A 24,463-nucleotide genomic window follows, 5' to 3' on the forward strand; every position below is an offset into this window, starting at 1 on the left:
AGCTGTCAGTAAACAACAGCTAACATCCCTTGGACCCAAATGGAAGCCAATTACCAACTCATAGGTAAAATGCCACCACAAAGACTGGCTGTGGGCAGGAGGTGAGCAGAAACCCACAGCTTCCCCGAAGGAAGTCAGCACCACGGAACAAGGCGAGGAAACCAGGTACCACCACTCAATGCCCACCAAGCCCCTGCGCAGGGACTTTGGGCACGGCCAGGCTGTGAGCCGGGTCGGCAGCCGCTACCAACGCTCGCAGACCAGAGGCAGCACTGCCCAGATGGCACTTAGCCTCTGCAGGCACTGCCGCCTGGGATAACAGCCTTGGTGCTATGGAGCCGAAAGGTCATGCTTCAAAATAAGGGCAGGCTTTGAGTTAAGAAAGGGTTAATGGCAGATTACAGGCTGCCAGCATGGGCACATATGGAATAAAAGGGGGGCTGAGATCAAAAGCCTCATGGTGGGTTAACTCCATCTGTTCCCACAGGGTTTCAGGGCTTCCCCCTGGGGAGACAGTGCAGAATAGCTGCTCCACAGCATCTACTTCAGTAGAAGAGCCCTAACACATGTCAGGGACCTGTTACACATACAGATCATGTCTGGTATGCGTGGTTATAAGCAATGTATTCACCCCTAGGACTCTATGGGTCAAGAAGCCCTTTATTAAACCACCTACAACTTTATCATTAACCCCAAGCTGTGTCTGTCTCCAGAGGAACCACTTTTCAGAGCCAACATCTCTAGCTCTGGCCCATCTGTGTTTGATACGCACGCATGAAAAAAAAAAAAAAAAGGCAAATGTAGACTGAACTGAACAAAGAGACTTCTCACTGCAAAAGCTCAGTGCATATTTACACAGTATCCTGCCCTAATTCTCACCTTCTTCATTTATGTCATTTTAAGACCTCCGCAGTAGCAGGGAAGTATTAGCTGGTGTTTAACCGCGTGCGCCTGGGTTCAGCACGGCTCCCGACGATCTGCTGCTGGAAGAGAGCCCCGTGGCAGGGATGGACGTGGTGAGGTAGTGACTGGGGGATGGTCCACAGCAGAAACACCAGCCGGGAGGGCGAGCAGCACTGGGGGACACTATCCCAGCCTGAGCCCGTTTTGCCTTACCTATAAGGTGAACCAACATCAGCCGGCATGGAATGACCTGGCTATGTGACGCGTGGGATGAACCGCCACGTGCAACACCTGGACCTCCTGTTTGCAGGAGACATGAATACACTCCCCCCGCAAACCCACGCAGCCACAGTGCCAAAAGACCTGCGTGTGCCCTAGATGCAACTGCGGGCTCTTCACCCCCCTAGCTGCCTCCCCTCCAAAGCCTGCTCAATACCAGCCACTTTTGTTTCCTCCGGTGGAGGAAAAAGATGCGCTAGATAAATTACATACAGACCTTGTGGTCCATCAATACCCTCATCCCCATCCCTCCCTCCCAGCCTCCACTCCGGTCCCCACCAGCACCGCTCAGCCCCGCCGGAGCCCGGCTCTGAGCCCGGCACAGCCTGTGGCACCGCGCGGCAGCAGGTCCCTAACTGCACCCATCTGTGTTATGATAAAAGGCACTTGGTTGTAGCCAATAGCACCTCGTTATATCAAAAACACTGCAGGAAACGTCTAGAGCAGAACTGATTACGGCACAGTAATTCTTCAGGCAGTGAAAGCAGGGCAATTCCCAAGATGGGATTATTTTTTTGCAAAGCTTCACCTAATTTTCTTGATTTTTTTTCTGCCTTGCTCGCTCCTCAGCCTTCCTTCCAAACCTCTCCAGCTTTGCAGCGCTCTTTGATTTAGTCCCTCAAAACAATATTCTGCTTAACGCACTCCAGTGTAGTGCCCAGGAAAGCACCACCATCCACCAGACCTCCGGGCTTTAAACATGTAGCAGCAGGAAAAAGTCAAGAAAGCTTTCACTTTTCACTCTGTAGCCAGCAGCCTGATTTGGGGAAACCAGAAAAGACCGGACAGGTACTTATAAACATCTAAATCACAAAAGGTGAAGCTGAGTAAGCAGCAAATAAACAGATGAAAAGGGGCAACGATACAAAACCTGGGCAGCGCGGAGGCAAAGGGCAGACGATTTGCAGCTAACACACGGTCCGGTCCGGCTGTGGTCCTGCCAGCCAGCTGCAGCAAAGCACAGAAAGGTTTTCTGAGCCGATGGGCAACACCAGACAGGGTGCACCGTCCCCTGCTCTGTGCAGCGCTGACACTGTCTCTCAACTACGCCTAGCTTTTTGGTGCTTTTCACCTCATTTTGAGCTGCTTTTGCTCCTTTGCCTGGAGGTCAGGGGGCCAGGGGGAGCCTGCAGGGCATCTCTCCTGCATCTGAAGACTGCATGGAATGAGAAGGACCAGCATGGCATGAGCAAAATTACTCTGAGTTGCCTGCAAAGTGCAGCACCAATGGCTCCCTTGGCTGTCCCAAGGCCAGCAGGAGGAACAGAGGGCATTTTGCCCTAATAAATCACCCCAAGAGCCGGGGTGACATCCAGGAGTGGAGCAAATCCTTCAGGGGCAGCAGCCACAGCTGTGGGGCACCGTATGGAGTCCACTGGAGCCGATAGAAACATCACCCCGGCCCCAGCTGCTCAGAGGCAGAAGCCAAAAATAATTAACTTCATTTGTCTTCGGAAAGCGCAGCCATCCCGCTTTGCTGGCCGTGACTGTGGCTGTCCCCGTGCCCGGCCCCGGCTGCCCACGCTGCTGGGTTCAGCAGCCGCGGTGCCTGCACGGTCGCTGCCTGAGGCAGGTGACTGCCTGCCCTGGGGTGAAAGCTGAACGGGAGTTTTTCCCCTTGGTTTTGTCTGGTTTGCACAGAACTGCCTTCCCTCGTCCCTCCGTGGTGAGAACGATGTTCCTCAGCAGCAACATGTGCATCCTCCCTTCTGTTTAGCAATTAAAAAAACCTGTAAAAATAAACCTAGGGGTCCATCTTCTCCAAAAGCCCTTTCTAAGCCTGCAAGGGACAGTGTCTTCTCGCAGTGCCCTTAAAGCAGAAGGACAAAGCTCCCCTGTTCATGTCCACCTCCATTCCTGTCACCTCTGTTGAGATGATTTCTCCTCCCCACACCGGCTGTGGAGCCTGTCACGGGTCCCTGGCACACTCCCAGGAATGTTTTAGCTCGGCTGAATTTTATTAGTTTTGTCCTCTGGATGAAGTGATCCAACAGTAGTTACAGGAGGTAAAAACGAGAAAGGAGCAGCAGTCACAGTCCACGTCAGGCAAGTTTAAGGCAACTGAAATTTCATCAGAAGTGGTTGGTGGATGGTGCCAGCTCTTTCCACTAAGCTGCATTACGAAATAGCTGAAGAAAAGGAATTAATCTTTTCCCAGTGTCACTGCCCCACCTGGGACCGTATCCCCCAGTGACACAGCTAAGCTGAAGGAGAGCTGCACATCCAGACGGGACCGGGGCCATCATCCCACCCCACCCTCGAGCATCTCAGGGCCTTGAGAACAAAGCTGCTGAGGACAGCCCTGGGAGAGAGGGCAGGGGCTCAGAGCATCCTTCCCAGGTGCCCAGAAAATCCTGTCCCTCCTGCTGCTGCCACTGTCCTCCCTCCTCTGCTGTCCCCCTCCTGTCCCCAGCGACCCACGAGTGCAGCTCCCAGCCCCAGCCCACCGGCCGGGCAGTCGCACGCTCTCAGCTGGCACCAGGTGAAGGTGATGTGGGTCAGCTTGTTCTGAAATGGGAGAGGGCAGAGCTGACCCCAAATACTCTGCACTGGCTGGGGCTCAAATGCCTGCACTACGAACCAGCCAGCAGCGCTGGCCTGGCACCGCTGTGTCCATCGCCAGCAACCTGGTCCTTTCCAAAAGCACCACAGCTCCCTCCCCAGCACAGGAGAAGAAGAGGAGGAGGAGGAGGAGAGGTTCCCTGAGCCAAGCCTGACACAGGTCCCCAGCGTCCCAGCACCACACTGTCACACAGCCACCCCTGTCTGGGCCAGGGCATGAACCGCCTGGTCCCTCTCCCACCCGCAAAACTTCTAGTCCCCTTCGCAGGCAGGAGAGGCATACAAAGGCAAAGGCAGTAAAAATCAAAATAGGGGGGGAAAAAACATGATTCAGGAGAAACAGTACACACAGGCTTTATAAACATTGAGGCCATGGGGCTGCACTTTGAACAGGCAGCTACAAAAGCATGCTCGGGCCGATTTTTAACAGAAAGCAAAGGCAGGGACATAAAAACAAGTAACACCATCAAACAGGGACAGGAGAACTCCTTTCATTGAAAAAAATCCAAGTTCTGATTTCACCGCCTTGCATCACCCTTTCTGCTAAGCACACACATCAGCACAGTGTTTTAGAGCCCATGCCTCCCCCTCCAAACGCTCTGTACTCGCTGCTTGTCTCAGCGCTGGCAGGATCCTGCTCCACCATGGATCCTCCTCCAGGCGGTTGGATGGACGGACACACAGCTCCAGCAGAAGATTTGGCGTAAGGGGCCGCTAGAGTCCAATGCCAAACCCTACTCTGTGACAGGAGATCCCAGATACATTAAAGGGAATCGCTTTGGGTGTGAGACATATTTGCATATTTGGCAGGTGGTGGGATTTTTTTAATTGTCTCAATAAATATATAAACAAAATCTGTTCGTTTGTTGGGTTGTTTTTCCCTCCTGGGCTCTGCGGCACCACGGACGAGAGGAACAGCAATCGCTCAGCTGCCAAACTTGTAGCTGTTGCTGCTGCTCCCTATGATGGATTTGCTTAAGAGCCAGGTCCAAATTTACGTCCACTGTCCCTAAGAGGTTTGATCATTTTCTGTGCAGTTTTACAGCCCAGCATCAAGACCTCAAAAAAGCAGTAGGTTTGCACAAAGGACCAGAGCACAGAGAGAGTGAAACTCAGCATTACAGTAGCAGGAATTATTAAAAGCCCCTGAAGAAGGAGGGCTGAAATGTCCCTTGGATTCTGGGCATGGTGCAGCTGGTGACGGACCAGGAAGACAGGCTGAGGGCAGCGAGATGCCTGTGCCCTCCCAGAGGTGCTGGGTGACCCATGTTTCAATACTGACCTACCCTAGATACTCCCTGGGCAATTTCAGCTCAAGCTTTTGGTTTTTTTTCCACCCCTGTCCTCTCTGCCTCTATTTCCCCATCACACAACTCCGGTAATTCCTCTCTCATTTTGCTGCTCACACCCTTCGGTGGCTGCCGCAAGGTTACATCTCTATTTAGTCACCCCGTAGCCAAGTGAGACGTACCTGACTCTTCTAACCTGCTCTCATAAATCAAAGTGGGAGGCAGGGAGCAGGAAAAATCCCGGTAAGCAGCCAGGACGATGCTAAGTTGACAGATGCAGGGCAGGGGCTGGTGGCTGCCTCCCTGTAAAGCATCTGTCCTTTCCCTCCAGAGGATGAGGCCAAAGGCTGCCTTTATCCCAGTGCCAAGCACTGCAAGCTGCATCTCCACCGCTTTTTGCAAGACGACAGCGTGTTGGGGTGATAAGAAGCCCAAGCCAGAGCGGTGGGGACGTTATCTGTGGGGATGATGGTGTCTCTGTGATGTGCACAGTAATGAATTGCCTTGTTTGCAGAAATGAATAAGTTGTGTCTGGTGATGCAATGACCAATTTGCTCCATCATATGAAGCTGTCCATTCATCACGGGCACCAACTGCCAGGTGCTTGCGGTCAGTTTATTGGCACCAGTGGAGCAAGGGGCTCCGCAGGCAGCTCCCCGGGTCCCTGCTGAGGAACAGCCCAGAAAAAGGGTTTCCCCTCTCCCCCGACCTCCTGGCTGAGGGTCCTCCAGCATTGAGCATCCAGAAATCACACCTCACTCCATTCCAGGAGACAGAAAAGAGGGAAAAAAAGACCAAGTTCCCATGGCATCTCCTGCACCAAATGGCAAGAAGAGCTGGCAGGATCCCCTTTGCCTGCTCCTGCCCATACCCCGCCGGCATGCTGCCCACAGGGACCAGCCCAGCCCACCTCCTCAGCCTCAATGATGCTCACCTGCAGCAGCACCCATTTTCCTGCACTCCTGCAGATAAGGCACGAGGCCAAGGCACAGGGCAGAGGAGCTCTGCTGCTGCTGTGACAGCGTGGCCACGGCAAAGCTGTTTCACCTCTCCTGGCCCAGATTTCCTTTGCCTTTCTCATCCACTTTGCTTTCCATCCTCCTCTGGTCCCAGGGAGCCTCACACCGCAGCGCTCAGCACCAACTTGCAGAATCACAAGTGCCCAAATCACTGCAAAGCCCCTGCAAAACATCACTGCAAATCCCTCGTAAGACTGGGGCAGTGGTGGTGTCACAAGGGCATAGCAGGGCTGAGCCAGGGAAAGCCACAGGCAGGGAGCAAAAGCCCAGCTCCCGTCCTCTACATGAGATGGGACGCATGCAGGCACAGAGCTGGGGAGCAGAGCTCTCTGCCGCCGAGAGAACTGAAAATAAAATAACAAACAAATAAAAAAAAAAAAATCCAGTTGACTGTACTTTGGCAAAGAATTCAGAGAGCAAAGGGGCTCACTTGGGAGCAAAACGAAGATGAATTGACAACGAGTTCAAGAGAATTCATTCTGCCGCTGAACACTTGTCTCTCCATCAGGACATCTCAAAGGCTTGTCAAGCGAAGGCAAGGCTTTTATTTGTTTCTATGGTTGCCATAACGATAGAGCTATATGTCATGTCAGGCGGCAGCTGAGGCTCGCGCCTCTGATTTATAGCTGCTCACCAGAAATTATCAACTTTTCTGCAGAGCGGGTGGCATGGTGAACCAGGACCACCAAGCGTTTGCCAGTGCTGTGCTCTGCCCCTCGGGTTATCTCTCCTCTCGGTCCCCTGCAGCCGGCTGTGCCCCAAGGGATGCTTTTATTATTCCCCGCAGGGATGCTTTTATTAACCCCTGCAGGGATGCTTGGTGCTGACAGTGGTGGGACGCGGGGGCTGCGGGTGCGGGTCCTCCCCATGAGCTGCCGATGGGGCACAGAAGCGTATGCTGCTGCAATTATAGCGATTCCTGGGACAAGCGGTACCTCCTAAAGGGCCAAAAAGAGACGGAGAGGTGTCCAGGGAAGGCCAGCAGAAGGATTAAATACCTAATAGTAATTTGTTTAAAAAAAATATGGACTACTGTGTTTAACACCAGGTTATGGAAGAAATACAGATAAGAGAGAGGAATGGGAGCAATGGGGAGAGGGAGACAAAGAGGGGTCTTGAAAACAAGCGAGACAAGGTGGGACTGGGAAGTATTTCTTGTCCTGGCAGAGCGTGCACAGCTGGGACAGTCTGCCCAGCCTCGGACCTGGCCTCCAGCCCAAGCCAGAGGCTCCCCAGCATGGGGAGAGTCCTGCAGCGCTGCTGGCCAACCTCATATGAACAAAGACGTCACCATTAGTGTGGCCGCCACGATCCCAGACGTGTGACCGATGTGATCATCATGTGGAGGCTCAGGCTCTGGGGTTGACGAGGGGATGCTCAATACAGTTACTGATAAATTATACATATAAGTTTCATTAACTCTAAGCACCCTCGTGATTAATTTATGATGCACAGCCCTAAAAACTCCATCACCAAGTTCTGCATACAGAGTCCTGTCCCCACTCAAGCCCCAGCACGCATAGGAACATGCCCGCTGGGACATTTACACGTAGACCTTTGGCTCCCATCCATAGGAATTTTCTCTAATGACATGGCTGCAGCAGCAGGAGGAAGCTTGGGCCCTTCATTCCCATCCACCAAAGCACTGCGTACAGCTTGTTGCACTGCTCAGCGGTGAAACACACGAAGAACAGCATCTCTCTGGAGAAGCAGCAGGGAGTCAGCATTTCTCCAGAGAGCTGCTGAAAGGCAGAGCCCCACCTGTCCCTTCCGCAGTCTCAAGCACCTTCATAAAAACGCAAGGCCACATCCGAACCTTTAACCCTCCGAGTTGTAAAGACTTCATCACTTATTTTCTCCAAATCAGGCTTTCTGCAATTTCCTTCCATTAAACTCTTCAAGACAAGTGACCGCAGAGCCAAAAGGTGTCAGACTAATGAAAGGTCTGGAGGAATGCAGCACGCTCGTTATTAAAGACGCAGAAGAAATACAGGACTGAGCTACCATCGCGGTGTTACAGGACAGCAAACAGGGCACTCCAGGCGCTGAGACGCGGCTGTGTTGCAGCTGGTGTAATACAGCCCAGGATCTGGCCCTTGGCATGGGGACGTGACTGTATTAGAGCTCAAGTGCTGCAGGACCACCCGCGGGAGCTGCCAGCACCGAGGGACAGCGGTGCCACCGCCGTCCCACAGCCTGGGGAACAGGTCCCCCGTCCCATGCAGAGGGATGGCTGCATTTGAACACCTACACAATGGACAGCGTGTGTTCACCTCCGGTGGTAGGTTGACATTATGGGTCATCATCCCGACATCTGAACCACCAAAATCGCTGTATTACTGCTCCCTTGAGAAGCTATCAACACTTGTCTCAGTCCAGAGGGACAAGGCAAAGAGGCTGCAAGATAAACAGCTCTAAAAGCACCTTTCTTATTGTGTGAAAGCACCCAAGAACCTCAGAGGAGGGTCTCAGAGACAGGCCAACGCGATGCTCGTGAGCACCAAACACAGCAACGTCCCTGATCACCAACTGCAGTGGACCTGAACAGCCCCAGCATTAGCTCCTCCACACCAGCACACTCCGCTCGGGTGGGATCACCTTGGTTTCCACCCACCCCAGGGTGCTCGGGACCCCAAGCTTGCAGCCCGATCCCCGTTTGAGAAGTGTTTAAGTTCTAATGCAGAAATAATAGATCGCTTTTCTGTTTTCACTGTTTCTATGAAACCTTCCATAATTCAACATCAAATATTTATCATTACGTTTATTAAAGTTTTAATAATTTAGCATCTCCTGTATGTAAGATACAAGTGCTGTGAACTCATCTCCCTCATTCTACCTGGGTCACTCCAATATTTATACCTGGAATTCTCAGTTCTAGTTCCACTTACAAGGCGAGCAGGCATCAGCCTCCATGCCAGAAACTCCTGTCCTGCTGCCTGGCATCCATCCCGACCAAAACTATTCCATGAGGATCAGTGCCCAGAGACAATTACTGCACTGGAGCAGAAAGCAAGCTTCCTAGCCTCTACTTCACTAACATACTTTTAACAAAGATGTGAGGAGGCAAGAAAGAAATAATGTTCTCCTGGCATTTTGGCTTGGAAAATGTTGACATAAAACAAGGCGACCCTTCACCTTCTCAAACGAAAAGCAGTAGTCTTCTTCAGACAATAAAAACAATGCTCTTAAGAGAGCCAAATTGTGAGAGATATGTACCATCAGTCTCTTTTTGCAGGAAAGGGAACAAGCACTAATTAGCAACAAAAACACACTTGGAAATGAGGACCTCTTGGATGCCGTCCTGGCTCTGCCATAGGTTTTGCAGGCACTTGCCCCAGCCATAGCCCTGCCAAGATGATGGGACAGAATAATGGAAATCCACCATCCCATCGCTCTGGGAAAAGAAAAGACAGAAGGGGCCGGGGGACATAAGGATCCTGCTAGTGCCCAGGAAGATGATTCACAACACAGACAAGAATTTGCAGGTCAGGAAATTGTGTCTTGAGTCAAGAGGAGAAGGCAGCAAGAAGGAAGGGAGGGAGGGAGGGATCACAGAGTCTCCCTGGCACCCAACAGTCACGTGCTCAATCTTAATTTAATGGGGAAGAGGGGAATACACACTAAATACTTTAGGATAAACCCTTGTAGTTGACAGTTAAACCCTTGTAAACCAGACAGAAGACAATCACCACCACCGTTCTCCTCCAAGGCAGAGGCTGCTGCTCCCTTTCCAGCTGGGGCACAGAAGACAGCTGCTTTGCCTGGCTCCTTTTCCACGGGACCCCCCTTTGCCCACCCTCAGCCCGGTCTCCCAGCAAACAGCCGCTCCTTCCACCCGGGCAATTCTCCTCCTGCAATGCCCTCTTAGGTCCCACTTCTGAACTAGACTGTCACAAGTCCAAGGACATCTGATAAAAATACAAGCCAGTCAAAATGGGGAAGCCAAAGAAATATCCGGGCATTTACTGAACTTCAGGAAGGGAAAAACCCCTCTAATTGTATAATAATTGGAGAAGGAACACGGCCTTTCACCAGGCTCTGACCTTGGCCCTTCATGAGCACCATAGCAGACTATCTAGGCCTGGGTAGATGTGATATACCTCTGAGTTTCTGAAAGATGATAGCACCTCCATACTGGTAAATGCATCAATTTAAGCTATGCAATCTAACATTAGATTTAAGCCACTTTAAAATTGCCTTGCCACAGGTTCATACCAATTTACCTGACTGGATTGGCAGACTTCAGAGCTATATGCACAGGCCTGGCCTAGACCCATCAGGACCAAAAAAGCCTGGAGGGCTATCACATCGCATTTCTTAATGGAAGAAAATTAATCAAACTTATCATCATAGAACTTACTGCATCCTCAATAACAATTTAAAGAGCAGCAGTCGCTCAAGCATGAGGAAAACGAGAAACCTGCTTCCTACCTGACATCCGCTGGATCTTCTGTCACCAGAACATCTGTCTTGCAGCTGGCAAGAGGATTGATGGAAAGCTCCACGGGGGGCACCACGAAGCTCTTACTGACAGGCAGCCACAGGCCTTGACCCAAACTATAGGTGGACCTGGAATAAGGACAAACGTGTCATATAGGAACAGAGTGTCCACAGTGAATGGTGGCCCTCTATTGCACCTGACCACCTGGAAGTCAGAGCAGCGGTGGCACTGTGGGATAATTTAGTCATTTGGTCCTGTCCTCAAAGCCAGATGAGAGAGAAATAGCTAGAGATGTGACAGAGAGAACGTGGGGATGGTCAAGCTCTTCTTTTTAGTCCAGGGGGACTTTCTGTACGCACTGTCCTCGCTTTTGCTGAGCTGCATCTGGCTGAGGGGATGAGAGAGAAACCCTTCTCTGTCTGCAGAATATGAACAAGTCTTTCAGGTCTGTCAAAGGCAAACAACACCCATGTCCCCCAGCCAGAACAACAAGACGGAGCCAGGAATGACCAAGAGGTAGCATCCTCTGGGATGTCCTCACTGGCTCTCCCCGCCGGGATGTCCAAGCTGAACACTCCTTTGACTGACCTGAGTATCTTCTCCGGCGCCTGCTCTCCTGTGACCAAGTCGTATCCCCGCTCGAGCGTCGTGTACGGCCACGGCCTGGGAGGCAGAGAGGGAAACAGCAGCTGTGGCACATCACTTGGCAGGGAAAGCGTCACAGCCCGGTCCCAGGTCTTTGGTGCCAGTAATGGCTGGTAGGGAGGAGAACTGGGCTCCTCACCAACATGGGAGCCAGGACAGAGCAAATACACCATCATATCACTACTCACCCTTCGCTGTGTCCCCAGTCACTGCGCACACACAAGTGGCGATGGACAGGGTCTGGGGCGTAGCCTTCATGGCAGCTGCACTCTCCTAAAAGAGAAGAGAGGAAGATGAGACCTCTCTGCCCCAGAAGTAAGTCAGTGGGCCCTCCTCCCCTGCTGCCCATCTCTGCTTCTTCGTGGCCATTCTTGGTCCCTGCCGTGGATCTGGAGCACTTTGGACTCTTCCAAAAACTCCAGGAGATGCAGAGGAAGAGATGTGGAAAGCTGCAAGAAACCTGTAATCCTTCTGGAGGAGGTTACGTGATGTAGTACCTGCAGTAGCTGGGGATGGGATTTCATGATGCAAAAGGTCTGTCCTTAACCCATGATCCTGTGCACCCCTGCAGCTCTCCAGGCTCAGCAAACCTCTGCCCATGGCCTCCAAGAACACCTCACGCTCCCCACAGAGACGTGCCCGCATGGATCTGGCCCCTGCCCTGGTCCTGCTGAGCCCTGCCCGCACGCCTGGGGCCGGCGGTTCACTCTTCTGCAGGGATCGTGACCTTGCTTGAGGAGAGCCAGCGTCCACTGCCACACGCTTCCCGAGTAGGGGGACACCCCCAACCCATCCCGGCCATGTTCCCCTTCCCACCTCTGCTACTGCCACCTCACGCAGGACAGGATGGCAGAGTCTCCTGCAGCCCAAACCCCCGACCTCCATCCTCCGCAGGCAGCGTCCATGCCGTGCCCCCGTCCCGCAGGTAAGGGGCTTTCAGCCCCGCTCCCCTCCCCGTTCCCTTTCACTCTCTGGGCGCTGGCTCACCCCGTTACACCCTTTTGACAGCAGGAGAAGACATTTCCCGCACCAGAAACCTGACCGTGCTTGGCCCAAATTGATTCCGTGTTTGGTAGAAATACATAACCCAGAGCAAGAAACGGCAAAATCAAAAGATTAATTGGATTTGCAGGTGGAGTTTCTGTTACAAGCTGCTGCCAATGGTTTTTCCCCCGCCTCCCCTCCTCTCCTTTCCCCTTTGTGCCTGACAGTGCAGCAGGCTGAGCTGTAAACACCAGCAGAGGTGGGGACCTGGGGAGGATGCTGGGGGGTACTCCCATCACAGCAGTAATGCAGACTGGCAGGTACCTGCATGCTCATCGGGATCCTAAGCAAGTTCTTAAAATGCCTCGCAGAGATTACAGTAAAGAGCTTTATTGTCAGGAGGGAGCGAGATGGGGGTTCAGCCGCTGAGAATTTTGAGGAAGAGCTGCCTGGAAAGGGGGAGGCAGCAAAAAAAGAAAAGAGGGGGGAAAAAAAAGACAGCTAATGATGTGCTAAAATGCAACAGCACCTTCATGAAATATTCACTGCCTTAAACACATCTAATATTAAAGATTAAATGTCCTGGGATTTGTCCTAGCGACTTCGAAGCACTGATTTATGATCTGTCAAAAGCTGCTAACCTCATGATTCATAACGGGAGCAGCAGGAACATTGCTTCTCCAAAGGGAAAGAGTTGGGAGAGAGACGGCAGCGCTAGCCCCTGCTCTGGCTCAGCCATGCCTGGGGGCTGGGGCGGTCTTGTTGCAAGAAAACGCAGGTCCTAATAGCTCCATCAGTGATTTTAAAAAAAGAAAAGTTATTTTTTTCCTTGGCTGCTTAGTACGCAAGTTTCCCCAGCCGTGCTGCAGATCATTAATTCCTGGTGCTTATTACATAACAAATATATGCTGTGCAAATGAGAGACATCTCAAAGTGCTTGCAAGGCAGAGCTGGGAGTCTTGGGGCACCGGCTCGCACTCAGCTCCTGCCACAGAAATTAGAACAAGTAGGGAAAAACCACGTACAGAGGTTGGCATCAAATGGCCTGAACGCCTCCCTCCTTATCGATGGCTGGAGGTGCCGGCGCGGTGAACTCCTTTCCCATGGCGCAGGAGGGTTTATTTTGTCCGCCGGCTTGTTTACTGCTCCGTCAGTTTGGCATCGGAAGGAGAAACTCTATCAACCTGCAGAAATATTGATTTTATCGACTCCAATCCTGGAGTTTCAACAGCTACAGCTGGTGCTCGAGGCTTTATTGGGAGGTTTATTGGGAGGTTTATTTCAGTAAGTGAGAGGGCAAATGGTGGCACCAGCTGAGGAGGAGATCCAGGGCGGCAGAGAGGTGGGAGACTGGGGAAAGCCCCCAGGGCACAGAGACCATGGGTACGTGCCCCTCACCAGGACCACTCGGGACCAGCTTTCCATAGGTTCTCCAGGGAGATCTGCACCCCTTTGGCAGAGTTTTAGAAATTGGATAGGAAGGCTCCCAGCACGGGATCGGCTGAGCATTGCAGTCTGCTGGAGGAGCGGGGACTCCATCTCTTTGGGACAGACAGTTTAGGATCTATTTCTGTATCTAGACCCATGAACAGGCATTTAGTGGGGTTTCCAAAAAACCTCAGCAGAACCTGCTGTGCTCTTACAGGTTTTCACAAGCTTTTGCTCTCTCCCCATCAGCATCCACCCTCCTTCTTTGGCCCCCTGAGCTACTCTCTTACTTTCAGTCTGTCCCTATCCTCCCCAGACACAATGCTGAGCCAGGGAGGATGCTGAACCAGCCAGACTAATCCTCACAGGCCAAGAAACACCTGATAAAGTCCCCCGAGCGGCAGGAATGGGGATTCCCGTACCTCTAACTCCTCTTTAAGGTAAGTGCATTTTCTGAAGAGCAGATTTCAACATGCTGCTAAAATAACCCAAACCACCAAAAGCCATAACAACAGTGCCTTTGTTCAGAGCTACTAAATCCCGCGTGCTTCTGAGACGGGCACAGTTATGCACTCAGCATTGCTCAGGCTAAGTTAGGATTCAACCTGAGCTTAAAGCCAAAGTCAACCAAAATAACCAAGTTTGACAAATAACCGCACCTGAAGCCGGATGCAATTTCCACAGGTCCTGCACATGCCTCCACGCAGCGTTCGGCTGCTGCAGGAGGACAAATGAATCAGGATCTAAAGACCGCTGTGACAAGCATCCTATTTCTGCAGCCACCAATCCGCACCGTGCCCACGGTAAAAACACAGGCGTGTGCAGTCCTTCCTCTTCCTTTGGATTTATAACCCACAAATCAGGTCGGATAATCCATGGCAAATTTTGAGCTGTTATAGCAAAAGGATCGTTGCTTGCTCAGTTTAAGCAAGAGCAGGTCCCAGTGCTCAGCTCTGGAGGTCCCCTGTTATATTTCCAGTATGTTATTAAACAAAATACGGGGAGGGGAGGGAACACCTCTGCCATTGCAGAGAGAAAATGAATAAATCAGGAAATGCAACACCATCACTCTAGCAAGAGGCTCAGAAAACCTGTTATTCATGCAACACATGCAGCTATGTGGAAAGGCGAGGGGAGAGCTGAGGCCACGGGAATGCAGCAGCACCCACGGCACTGCTCTCCATCTTCTCCTGCTCCCCGTGCCCCACTTACACAAAATCTCATCACAGACTGTGCTGCCATGACTAATTACAGGTAACATGGACTCTCCGTGCCAGTTTCTGCTCGGGGAGGGCGAACCCTTGTCTGAAGTGGCAGGACATATCCCCAAACACTGCAGGCACGTCTCACCTGCAACATCCCTCTTGCTGTGCCTTCATCCCCATGGAGGCTGGTGGAGGAGACCACTGGCAGCTCAGCCCAAAGTGCCACGCAGAGGCACACGCAGCAAGGTAACGGGCTCTGTGTGGGCAGGAGCGGGGAGCCCAGCCTGCGGCACCTGGAGAAGCGGCCGTGCAGCTCCAGCCCGCTTTGGCCCCACGACGCTGCAGGCATCACTCCTGCCCTCAGCCGGGAAGGTGAGAAGGATCTGGAGCCTGACTTGGAGGAACGGGGCAAACTAAGGACACATCAACCTGGTTTCCACACGCAGATGTGAGCTTCCTCTGCCTGCTTCTGAGCATGAGGCTCCTCATGTTGCCCGTGCTTCACACTGGGTTTAGTGCTGGAGCTGGAGCAGGGCAGGGCTAGAGCAGTCTGCAGTCATCGTCAGCATCTGTGGCTTTGGGCTCAGGGCTGGCCCATGCTGAGGCTCGCTCATGCCTGAAGGAAACAAATCTAACACAAGCCACATCCAAGCTCATCACCTCCAGTGGCACAGGCATGGGGCAAAGCCAACTACGTGGAGGAAAACAGCCCTCCGGCTCCTGCTGCATCTTGACCAGCACAGCTGGAAGCTTTAGCTCTCTTTTTTTAATATCTGAGCTGGAAGTTGCAGAACTATTCTTCCATTTTGCCCACTGTACCATGCTGCTGCTTCTCCTGAAAGGGGGAATGGGGCAACAGGGTCTTGTGCTGCACCCTCCCTGGCCATCCCCATGCTCTGCCCAGTTTGCAGCAGAGCAGGGTTGCGGGATAAACTACCAGTGTGCCAGGATAATCCTGTTCGCTTCATTAGGGCGAGAGGCGATCCACAGTGATAATGCCGCAATATCCCCCTAATCCCCCCGCCCAGTGCACAGCATGACGTGGAGGCTCCCAGAGTCCTTGCGCTCCCAGGGAAGCTGCTCTTTGATGTCATTGGCATTTTTATTTAAGGAGTCAGAGGGGTTTTGGCGGTGGTGGAGCAAACCTCTGGCTTGTCAACCTTCTCCTGGCTGGTATCCGTGATACCCTCCTCCACAGCAGCACCTCCATCCCTGGCATTTACCCTCATCCCAGAGGGATGCCCTGCTGTGCCCCAGCTGCAAAGGCACCATCCTGGGGACCAGTCTGGACCCCAGCAGAGGTGGCAGCCTGCTCCCAGAGCCTGCAGGGCTACAAACAGGTGCCTTTTGACCCGTGCGAGCATTGCATATACCCGCTCACACCGGCTTCAGGGCTGCCTCTCCCACCTGAAGCGATGCACAGCCTGGCTCCAGCTTTTTGGGTCCCCTCCTCTCTGGACACACACACATACCAGGGGACACGCCAGCCCCAGCAAAGCACCCTCGGTGCCAGCAAGCCGTAGCATCACTTCCCCGGCTGCCCTCGGCTCTGCAGCCCAGCTGGGTCGTCCTCCCTGCAGAACCCCCACCCCAGCAGCGGGGCGAGCTCCAGCACAGCTGCCTCCCCAACACTGCCTCTTGCTTCTCCTCCTTCTACCCACCACGGCATGGGAGGAGAAAGGGTCTGCAGAGGGAGGTGGGCACCGGGCGGCAAGCCGAGGCCAAGCATTTTTCGGCAAACAGAGACGGCCGTTGAGCGCGGCGGCTGCCCGCCCCACCGGCCCTGACTGCACCAGTGTTCGCTGCGGGGCCGCGGCACAAAGCCCCTCTCTTCTGGGCGAGTGCGGAGCCATCTCCAGGGTTACCAGCCTGCTCCGAGGCAGGAGGACTGGAGGGTCCCCCCTCCTTTCCTGCTGCAGGGATGCAAAAGCCTTCACCCCCATCAGCAGCTCAGGCTGCATGGCCTGAATTCCCTCGCCAGGAGCAAAGGCTGCTGCAAAAGGCATCTCCTGCCCAGGTGCTGCTGTCCCAGCCACCAGCTCGGTGCTTGGCAAGGACAGTGTCTCCTTGTCACCACCGTCCACAGCAGAAGCTGCTGCCCAGGAGCCCCCATCGGGGCAGAGGGGACCTGGGTGCTCCCACGTTGGGCTCATGGGCTGCCTCCTGCCACCACGCAGGACACCCTGTGCTGCGCCCAGATTTGCTGCCCCTCCGCATGTCCCTCCCAAGGTGGTGGCAATGCCCAAGAGCACTGGCAGTAGCCCCGAGCACCAGCTGTGTGGCACAAGCCACCGACAGATTGACACGAGTCACCCCACCCCTCCAATGGCCACGGCCACCAGCCCCCCATAATGAAGCTGTCAAGGCCTCAGAGTCTCGTCCACGTCCGGAGGAAGCCCTGCATCGATTTGTCCTTTACAAAAGGTTTCTGAGCTCCTGGTAGAGAAACAGCCTCTTCATCCAGCATCCACAGAAAGTTTGACGAGGGTGAATCAAACTTCGTGTCCTTCAGCCATCTGAAGCGCACGCTGTGACCCCATGGGCATCTCTTACAGGCTGTTCTTCCTCACCATTACAGAGCAGCCCGGACCCTTGGCGCAAGAGGAGGCTGCAGGGCTCCCTCTGGGGCATGCCGTGGTCCAGTGGTCCTCAACACTGTCTCCGAACCACGTGCGATGCTTGCTGCCTTGAGCCGGCTCGCTCCCTGCCTACAGCAACCCTCGTGCAGGCAGATCTGGCTGCACCCCTGCACCCCATCCTAGAGCTGCGATAACCCGCGGGGAACTGCCGTGGGCCCCCCAAAGCAACACCTCTCCTTGCTGCCAGCCCTCCTCCCGAGGGATGAGTACTCTACCAGGGAAATGCAAACCCTGGGAACCGCACAAGAAATCTCCGCCACCAAGTCCTCCTCCAGACAGGAGTTTCTCTGCCTGCAGTCTGGCCTAAACAAAACCAATAAACCATCAAACTGTCTGCTAGGAGCACTCCCCGTGCCAGCCTCAAAGTGGCTGCCAGGGGTGCGAGCGCAGCATCTCACGGCTGCGTGGGTACCTGAGCCAGCGGGTGCCCCGGCACAGCTCCCCTGGGAGGAGCAGCTCCCAGCGGCACGATGACACGGGTGAGCTCACCAGGGATGGGACAAGACACACATTTGCACATCGGTTGGCACCGGGGCTTCCCATCAATAGAGGTACGGATGAGAGGAAAGTTAAAAAACACCTGCAACAAAACCCTTTCTTAAAGAGTTTGCTGTACCCCTGTGGGATGGCAGAGCAAGGGCCTCTTTCGAGAAGGAGATTCGGAAAAAATGAAACACAGGTAAGGATGAAAAAGGGTCTTACTAGTTCATTGAATTCCCAACTTCAATGAATAAGTGAAGCGTCTTCAGAGAGCTGCTGCTGGAGTCAGGCTTGGCCCCCGGCCGAGGCCGTGGCTCCTCCGACAACCACGGCAGCAGCGCTGGCTCCCGGTGAAGCTCTCTGAAAAGCTTCTCTTCTTGCCCTTGCTATCTGCTGTCCCGGGCCTTCTGGGATGGCATTTTCCAAACCTGAGTCTGCTTCATCCTGATGAGAAATGCAATTTCAGTAAAAGCAGTTTAGCTCTCAAGGAACGAGACAGGGAAAGTGGCTCCTGCCCGGCTGACCTGACAGAGTACGGAGGGAAAACCTGGAGTTAATTTGACAGTTATCCCTCCTCTCCCCCTGCTGCAAGTCACCCTCTTCACTCAGATCCACCACAGCGCTTAAGTGCAAGCTTAACTTTCACGGATTGCACCTGGGTTTACGCTCTGCACGGGTTTTATTCTCATTATCATCTGCTCAGCCCCTACGCCACGCCACCAAGGAAGATCTCCCTGGGCACACGTGCGCGGCTGATGCAAGGAACCAGTGAGAGGTCCCAAGGGTGGGCCAAGGGTGGTCTGCAGTGCCATGGCTGTCATCCTCTGGGGTGAACACTACCCCAGAGCTGACCATGAGGGGGTGAGAAGCCACCTCCTGAAGCACTGGTGGGACGGGTCAAGCCAGGGAGATGAGCTGCAAAAGACACTGCAAAACTCATTCCTCTTCCCCCCACTCCGTGGTCTTTAGACAAGCATAGAAATGCCATTACAAGAACATTAGCAGCTGCAGGATTAAACACTCTAATGGCAGAAAATGAGAGTGTAAAGACAGCACAGATAACCTTAACTCAGCCCCCTTGCAGGCATGCATTTTGATTGCTGTTTATGTATAACACTTCAGCCCAGAGCTAAATTAGCTTGGGAGTTAACTGCCTCCTGCCCTGCTTGGTGCATGAGGCAAGCTGTGCCACCACATGAAAAGAAATCGTATATTACATGGTTTTTGACCAAGTTATTAAACCACATACCTTAGAGAGACAGAACCTCATCTTATAAAAGTCTAAGTCAATAAAGACACTAGGATCCTCCAACAGCGAAAATAGCAGAAGTGCACAAGAACAAACAAATATTACTTGATGTGCACAAAAGCTGCATGATATTAAATTGAACTATCGGAGAAAACGGCTGTTTTCATAAACACAAATACACCCTCACCAAGGTTGGTCATGTCCCGATTTACATGCTCAGCTCTGCAACCTCCAAATCCCCTGAACAGGTTGCCTTTAAAAAATGGCTCAATTTTAAAATTACTTTCACCTGTCTCCTGCCTGCAAGACCCCTGTCCTACCCGGACAGGAACACCATCTGTGGCTCTGGTGACAAACTAGCCCATTTGGAAGATGATGGAAACAGGTGTTTTTTTTCCTCCTGCCAATTTCCAGAAAAGACCCTTCACTACCACATCTCATTCGGTCCTTACAAGCCCATACCTACTGCTTTGGGGGGTGCCATCAATTGTGGATGCAAAGGAGAGAATTTCAATGGAGAAGTGCCGGATTTATAGATGGGAAAAAAAAAAAATTCAACGCATTTGCACCTGCTAATCAAGGTAGCTATCCATCTCATTTATGCCACTGCTCCGGCAAGCCTGACAGCACAAAATCAGAGGCTGTTTCTTCCAGCATTTGGCCCTAAGGGACCGATTCTCCAGCAGGTCTCTTAAGCGATGCCCGCAGAATGTGCAAGTGAATCAGTTTTGTGCATACAAAGCAGGTAATTGTGCTCACAAATCAGGATTTGCATATGCCGCTGAAAACAGAGGCTCTCATAAACGTTACTGGAGCTGGTAAGGGAGGCCAGCGAAAAAGCAAGCACTCCTGGATTTTACACAGAGGTATCCCAGTGCGTGGTATGAACGGCGGTGCTGGCAACATACTCCACATGTGTCCAAAATACAGAGAGCAAGGAGAGTTGACTGCAAGTCCCAGAAGACAAGAAACCTCCCCCGTTCTTGCTTCAAGCAGAACAGTCAGCACCTGCCAAGAGGATGGGGTATTTTGGCTGAATCCCTCCGGCCAAGGACCGCATCCTGACCCCGGCGAGGCACCTGTCCCATCCGATGTGGCAGCACGTGGCGGCTGGGGCATGGCCACCGTGTCATGTCTGCAGAGGGAAGACCCTCAGCAGCATCCGTTTATATATGTATTCGCAGTCATGTCAGACCAACTGGCTTGGCTGTTTCCAAGGCAGGGGGGAAGGAGAAAGTCAGTATTTTGCTCATGTGCAGATGTTGGTGCTCCCTCTGAAAAGCCCTGATGAGCTGGTGCTTTGCAATGCGGGTTTGAAATTTGTCGGGGGGGCAGCAATCATTTAATTAAAGAGTGAGTCACACGGCAAAGACACAAGGGAAGGCAAATTAAGGTCAGGCAAGCAAAATGTATTTTGGCATTTCCTAGTGTTTCAGAGTCTCCGTTTTCACTGCAGATTATTATTCACACTGAAGTAGTACTTGGTGGCTGGAGTTATGAGTCAGCACATTGTATGGACAGATCTTATACAAAACTCCAACCCAAAAGAGGTCGTCAGGGCTGGGAAGTGGTAAGAGCTCGAGTCTCACCAGACAGAGCATACGTGACCTGGGGGCCTCTGTCCAAAGGTGTGCCAGGAGCCCTGCCACCGAGGATGAGTCCTACCCCAAGGTCCTTGGGGTAAGGAACCTTTGGGACAAGGCTGCATCCACACTGCTGAGAAGAATGGCTCCAAGGGGAAGGCTGAAGTCAGATTAGCTATAAATGTGCTGGAGGACCTCAAAGCTGGCTCTGCTGCTCTTCACAGGGGAAACCTTCAAGGCTTTCATCCTCCCGACAGGATAAACCTCAGTCCATCCTCCTCATGGATGCTTTGCCCAGCCCGAGAGGACAGGGGGCAGGGGAAACCCGCAGCACCCACCATTTGGAATGCTCACAGAGATGATAAAATCCCTGACCTGAAAAGGTTGAAATCTAGGCAGGATTTATGTCCCATAGTAAAACCACAGGCCTGCGTCTCTCACGGTGATAAAAATAAATCACCCTTAAAAATAGAATGACATTAATAAAAATAGATCTAAAAATACATGCAGTGCACCATGGAGTTACGGTCTGCTCCCAGCCTGGCGTGGAAACTTCCCACCAGCTAAGGGCTGGCCAACGATGATGAACGTAAGTGGTGCTTGGGGCTATGTCCTGGGGTAGGTGTCAAACAGGTACTTCCAAAGGCCTAATTTTCAGTGGGTGTTTGCTCAGCTTTTGTGAATTTTGGAGCTCTTAAGGGGGTCTTAGATTTAGGCTTTGAAAATCAGCAGCCCCACCAGCCAGTTCTACTCTACCCCTGTGGATCCAACAGGCACAGACAGGAGAAAGATTTTGCTTTATCCACATGAAAACTCCCAGGCTAGAGAGAGGGGGAAGAAGCTGATTCACAGATTTTGGGTGAGGAACCCGAAGGTTCAGATCAAGGCTGCTCTGCCCTCGCCTCCCATCACAGGTAAGCGGGGAGGATGGGAACCAGGGACGGGAGCCGTAGAGCAGCTGGCGAGGTTAGGATCCAGCGCAGTGCCAGAGCAGAGCACCTCCCGGGCTAACAAGCATCGCTCTCTTCCCCACAAACGAGATCTGACACATCCTGCTCAAGCGTGGGGCATCCAGCGAGAACGACAAGCTGCTCCGGCAAGCTGGGGACGCAGGGGGAGCAGCAGCTGGGCCAGCACACGAAAACAGCCGCTCCTCACAGCGGAGGCCATGCGAGGATTAAATCAGTCCTGCTCAGTGCCAAGAACGGCGTGGGGGCTGGCGAGTGGAGCCACGGGGCTCTTCCAACAGGGAAGTCATGGTCTGGCTCCGTAAGGTCTCCCCGCGGTTTCTGCTAGAGGCAGAGTTTTTTCTCTCCTCCTGCTCTGAACCAGGGGACAGCTGAACGCATCTTCCCTCTCCTGCAGAGGTGGCTGCATTCCGCCGATGCCTGAAATGATCTTTCTGCTCTGTAACATCTGGATGAGAAGAGCCGCCTCCTGCCCCATCTCCATCTGCTGGGGTGGCTGCTACCACCTCCCAGCCCTTCTTGGGACTGTAGGCGATGCCCAGGGCTCGTCTACGCAGGGAATTCATCCAGTGTAATTATTCTGCTGCAGTGATGCCTGCCAGTGCCTCCATGCAGACAAGCCTCGAGAAACAGGAGTACTGAGAAGAGAACATCGTCTTGACCAGGAAAATGGATTTATGAGACCAAGTTCAGTATTTGCACCTCAGCTGAGCAGTGTGTTCATGACTCTGGAGGATCTCTTCCTCTCAAGATGCCATGTATGAACGGCACAATCCATGGCAGTGGGAGGCTTAGAAAAAGCCATCTCCTCTGTGAGCCATCCCTCTTCAAACCCCCTGGCAAAACCAGCAACCAACTTCCCTACTCAGAGCCACGAATCTCATACACAAACACATAGTGAAGAAACTCTCATTGCTAAGAGAGGAGGGAAGCAGCTCACGCGGAGAGCCGGGGCTAACCTGGGAACAGTACTTCTCAGTGAGGAGACAGGCGGGTTTGTGCGCTCTTTAGATGCAGAGCATGCCAGGAGCAACAGGGCCACTTGTCTCCATACCACCAAGAAGGCATCCCACCGGAGGTGAGGCACTGGGGAGCAGGACCAATGCTCACTGCTGCAGAGGGCACGGCACACCCCATGTTACAAAAAACCAGCAGAGACCCCGAGCCACCTTCCCGTGCAAGGTCCTGTCACCCGCACCAGATGAGGAGATGTCACCTCCTGAGGGCCAGCCGTTGGCTGGGGTCACATATTTACTTCCCACCCATGCAGTCCCCCTGCCTTCATTCACTAGTTGTACGTTTGCTGTTTTCTGCGTTCCCAGCTCACCGCAGACTCCGAGATCCCCGTTTGTCACCCACGAGCATGTAGGCCAGAAGGAAAGGTGACACTTCTCTTTTGCCCGGCCCCACATCTCAAGAGTTCCAGCAGGGCTGGCAGCTGCTGCTTCACAGGGGCAGCCTTTGCATGCAAGCAGAACGTGCTCAGCAAAAAGGTCATTTACGGATGGGGAAAGATGGCAGACTTCACAACTGCATGAGGAAGGGTTGGAGGAGACATCCAACCTAGGTGACTATCAGGTAAGGGCACTAATGGGAAATGTGGTGCTCTGCGGTGGAATGGTCAAAAAAGAAAAGGGATGGAGATGGGGCAAGATCATGAGTAGTTTTTCCAGACTGGACAGCAAAATAGCACAATTTAGAAGCAGATAAACTCCATGTGACTGCAGCTGCGACACCAAAGAACTGATAGGTCCACCATTTCAAATCCTCATCCTTGCGCCCACCTTCTTTATACTTTGCTGATGGGGGTCACCACTGTGTGACCCTGCCGGTACCTCTTGGTCCTCCGTGCCTAACACCAGGCTAAGGCAGAGGTGAGCCGAGCAAGCATCGAAGTACCCAGAGACAAACCTTCTCCCTTGCATCTCCAAGCTTTGCAAGGTCTTCACTCTTCCCTGGCCGCCCTCACCTGTCTCTTGGTCACACAGTTGTTCACAGGCATCAGTGGTCCTCTGTCCACAGAGGTCTCTCACCCAGGGGGATGTGGCATTGATCTGATAGTACAGGGACAGCTTGGCTGGATTAAGCCAGTCGGAGATGTCCAAGTAGCTCCCCTCGCTCACAACGAAGCTGCTGCCTGGAAGGTGGGAAAAAAAGTGCATTAAGTGAGTGTAAAAATTAAACAAACAAACAAACCAAATGGGTGTTTTGTCCCAATATCAGAACACTCTACTCTTCAGGAGCTGCTGTGATGTCAAGATCAGCAAAATAAAACCAAGTTCACCAACACTCAGACCCAAAGAACTTCATTTGACCATTCCTCTCCATATGAACGTGCCCCAACGAATGGTCCACCAGCTGGGACACTCCTCAGCCCCTATCCCTACCCTACTCAGCATCACGAGACACTGGATTTGATTCCCAGATCTCTGCAAAAATATGGACCAATGTAATCATTCTGATCTGTCAGACTGGAGCATCACTTCCCCAGCTCATGCAGGTGGTGTCCGCAAGATGCCTGGATGCCAGGCTCAGGACACGGATGGGCAGCAGCAGCATCGGCTGTTCCCACTTCTCTTCTTTAGTTGAAGGTGAGTGAACTGGCCCAACACACAACTTCTCGTATGAGTGGTCTCGTGTCAGAGACGCTCCCTCACCCTCTTCCTCCTGAGAGTTAGAAGTGAATTGCTGCCAAAAATCTTTTCTTACAAAATCTTACGTTTCTTTATTTTGTGAAATGTATTTTTCCCCACTGGCATCTGGGAATATGCATCATCTAATTAGCCAAA

General features: G+C 52.7%; 1 protein-coding gene across 2 annotated transcripts in view; it reads right to left on the reverse strand.

Annotated features, from left to right (window-relative positions):
• ASTN2 (astrotactin 2) overlaps positions 1–24,463 on the reverse strand; it is a 360,503-nt gene that overhangs the window by 190,419 nt on the left and 145,621 nt on the right. For both annotated transcript variants that reach the window (XM_069771376.1, XM_069771377.1), the window contains exons 7-10: positions 23,644–23,811; positions 11,327–11,411; positions 11,082–11,156; positions 10,484–10,621 (exon numbers count right to left, since the gene is read on the reverse strand). In XM_069771376.1, coding sequence (XP_069627477.1) covers positions 10,484–10,621; positions 11,082–11,156; positions 11,327–11,411; positions 23,644–23,811 — 466 coding nt within the window. The remainder of the gene's footprint in view (positions 1–10,483; positions 10,622–11,081; positions 11,157–11,326; positions 11,412–23,643; positions 23,812–24,463) is intronic.

The sequence above is a fragment of the Haliaeetus albicilla genome, chromosome 26, assembly GCF_947461875.1.
Source record: "Haliaeetus albicilla chromosome 26, bHalAlb1.1, whole genome shotgun sequence".
NCBI lineage: Eukaryota > Metazoa > Chordata > Aves > Accipitriformes > Accipitridae > Haliaeetus > Haliaeetus albicilla.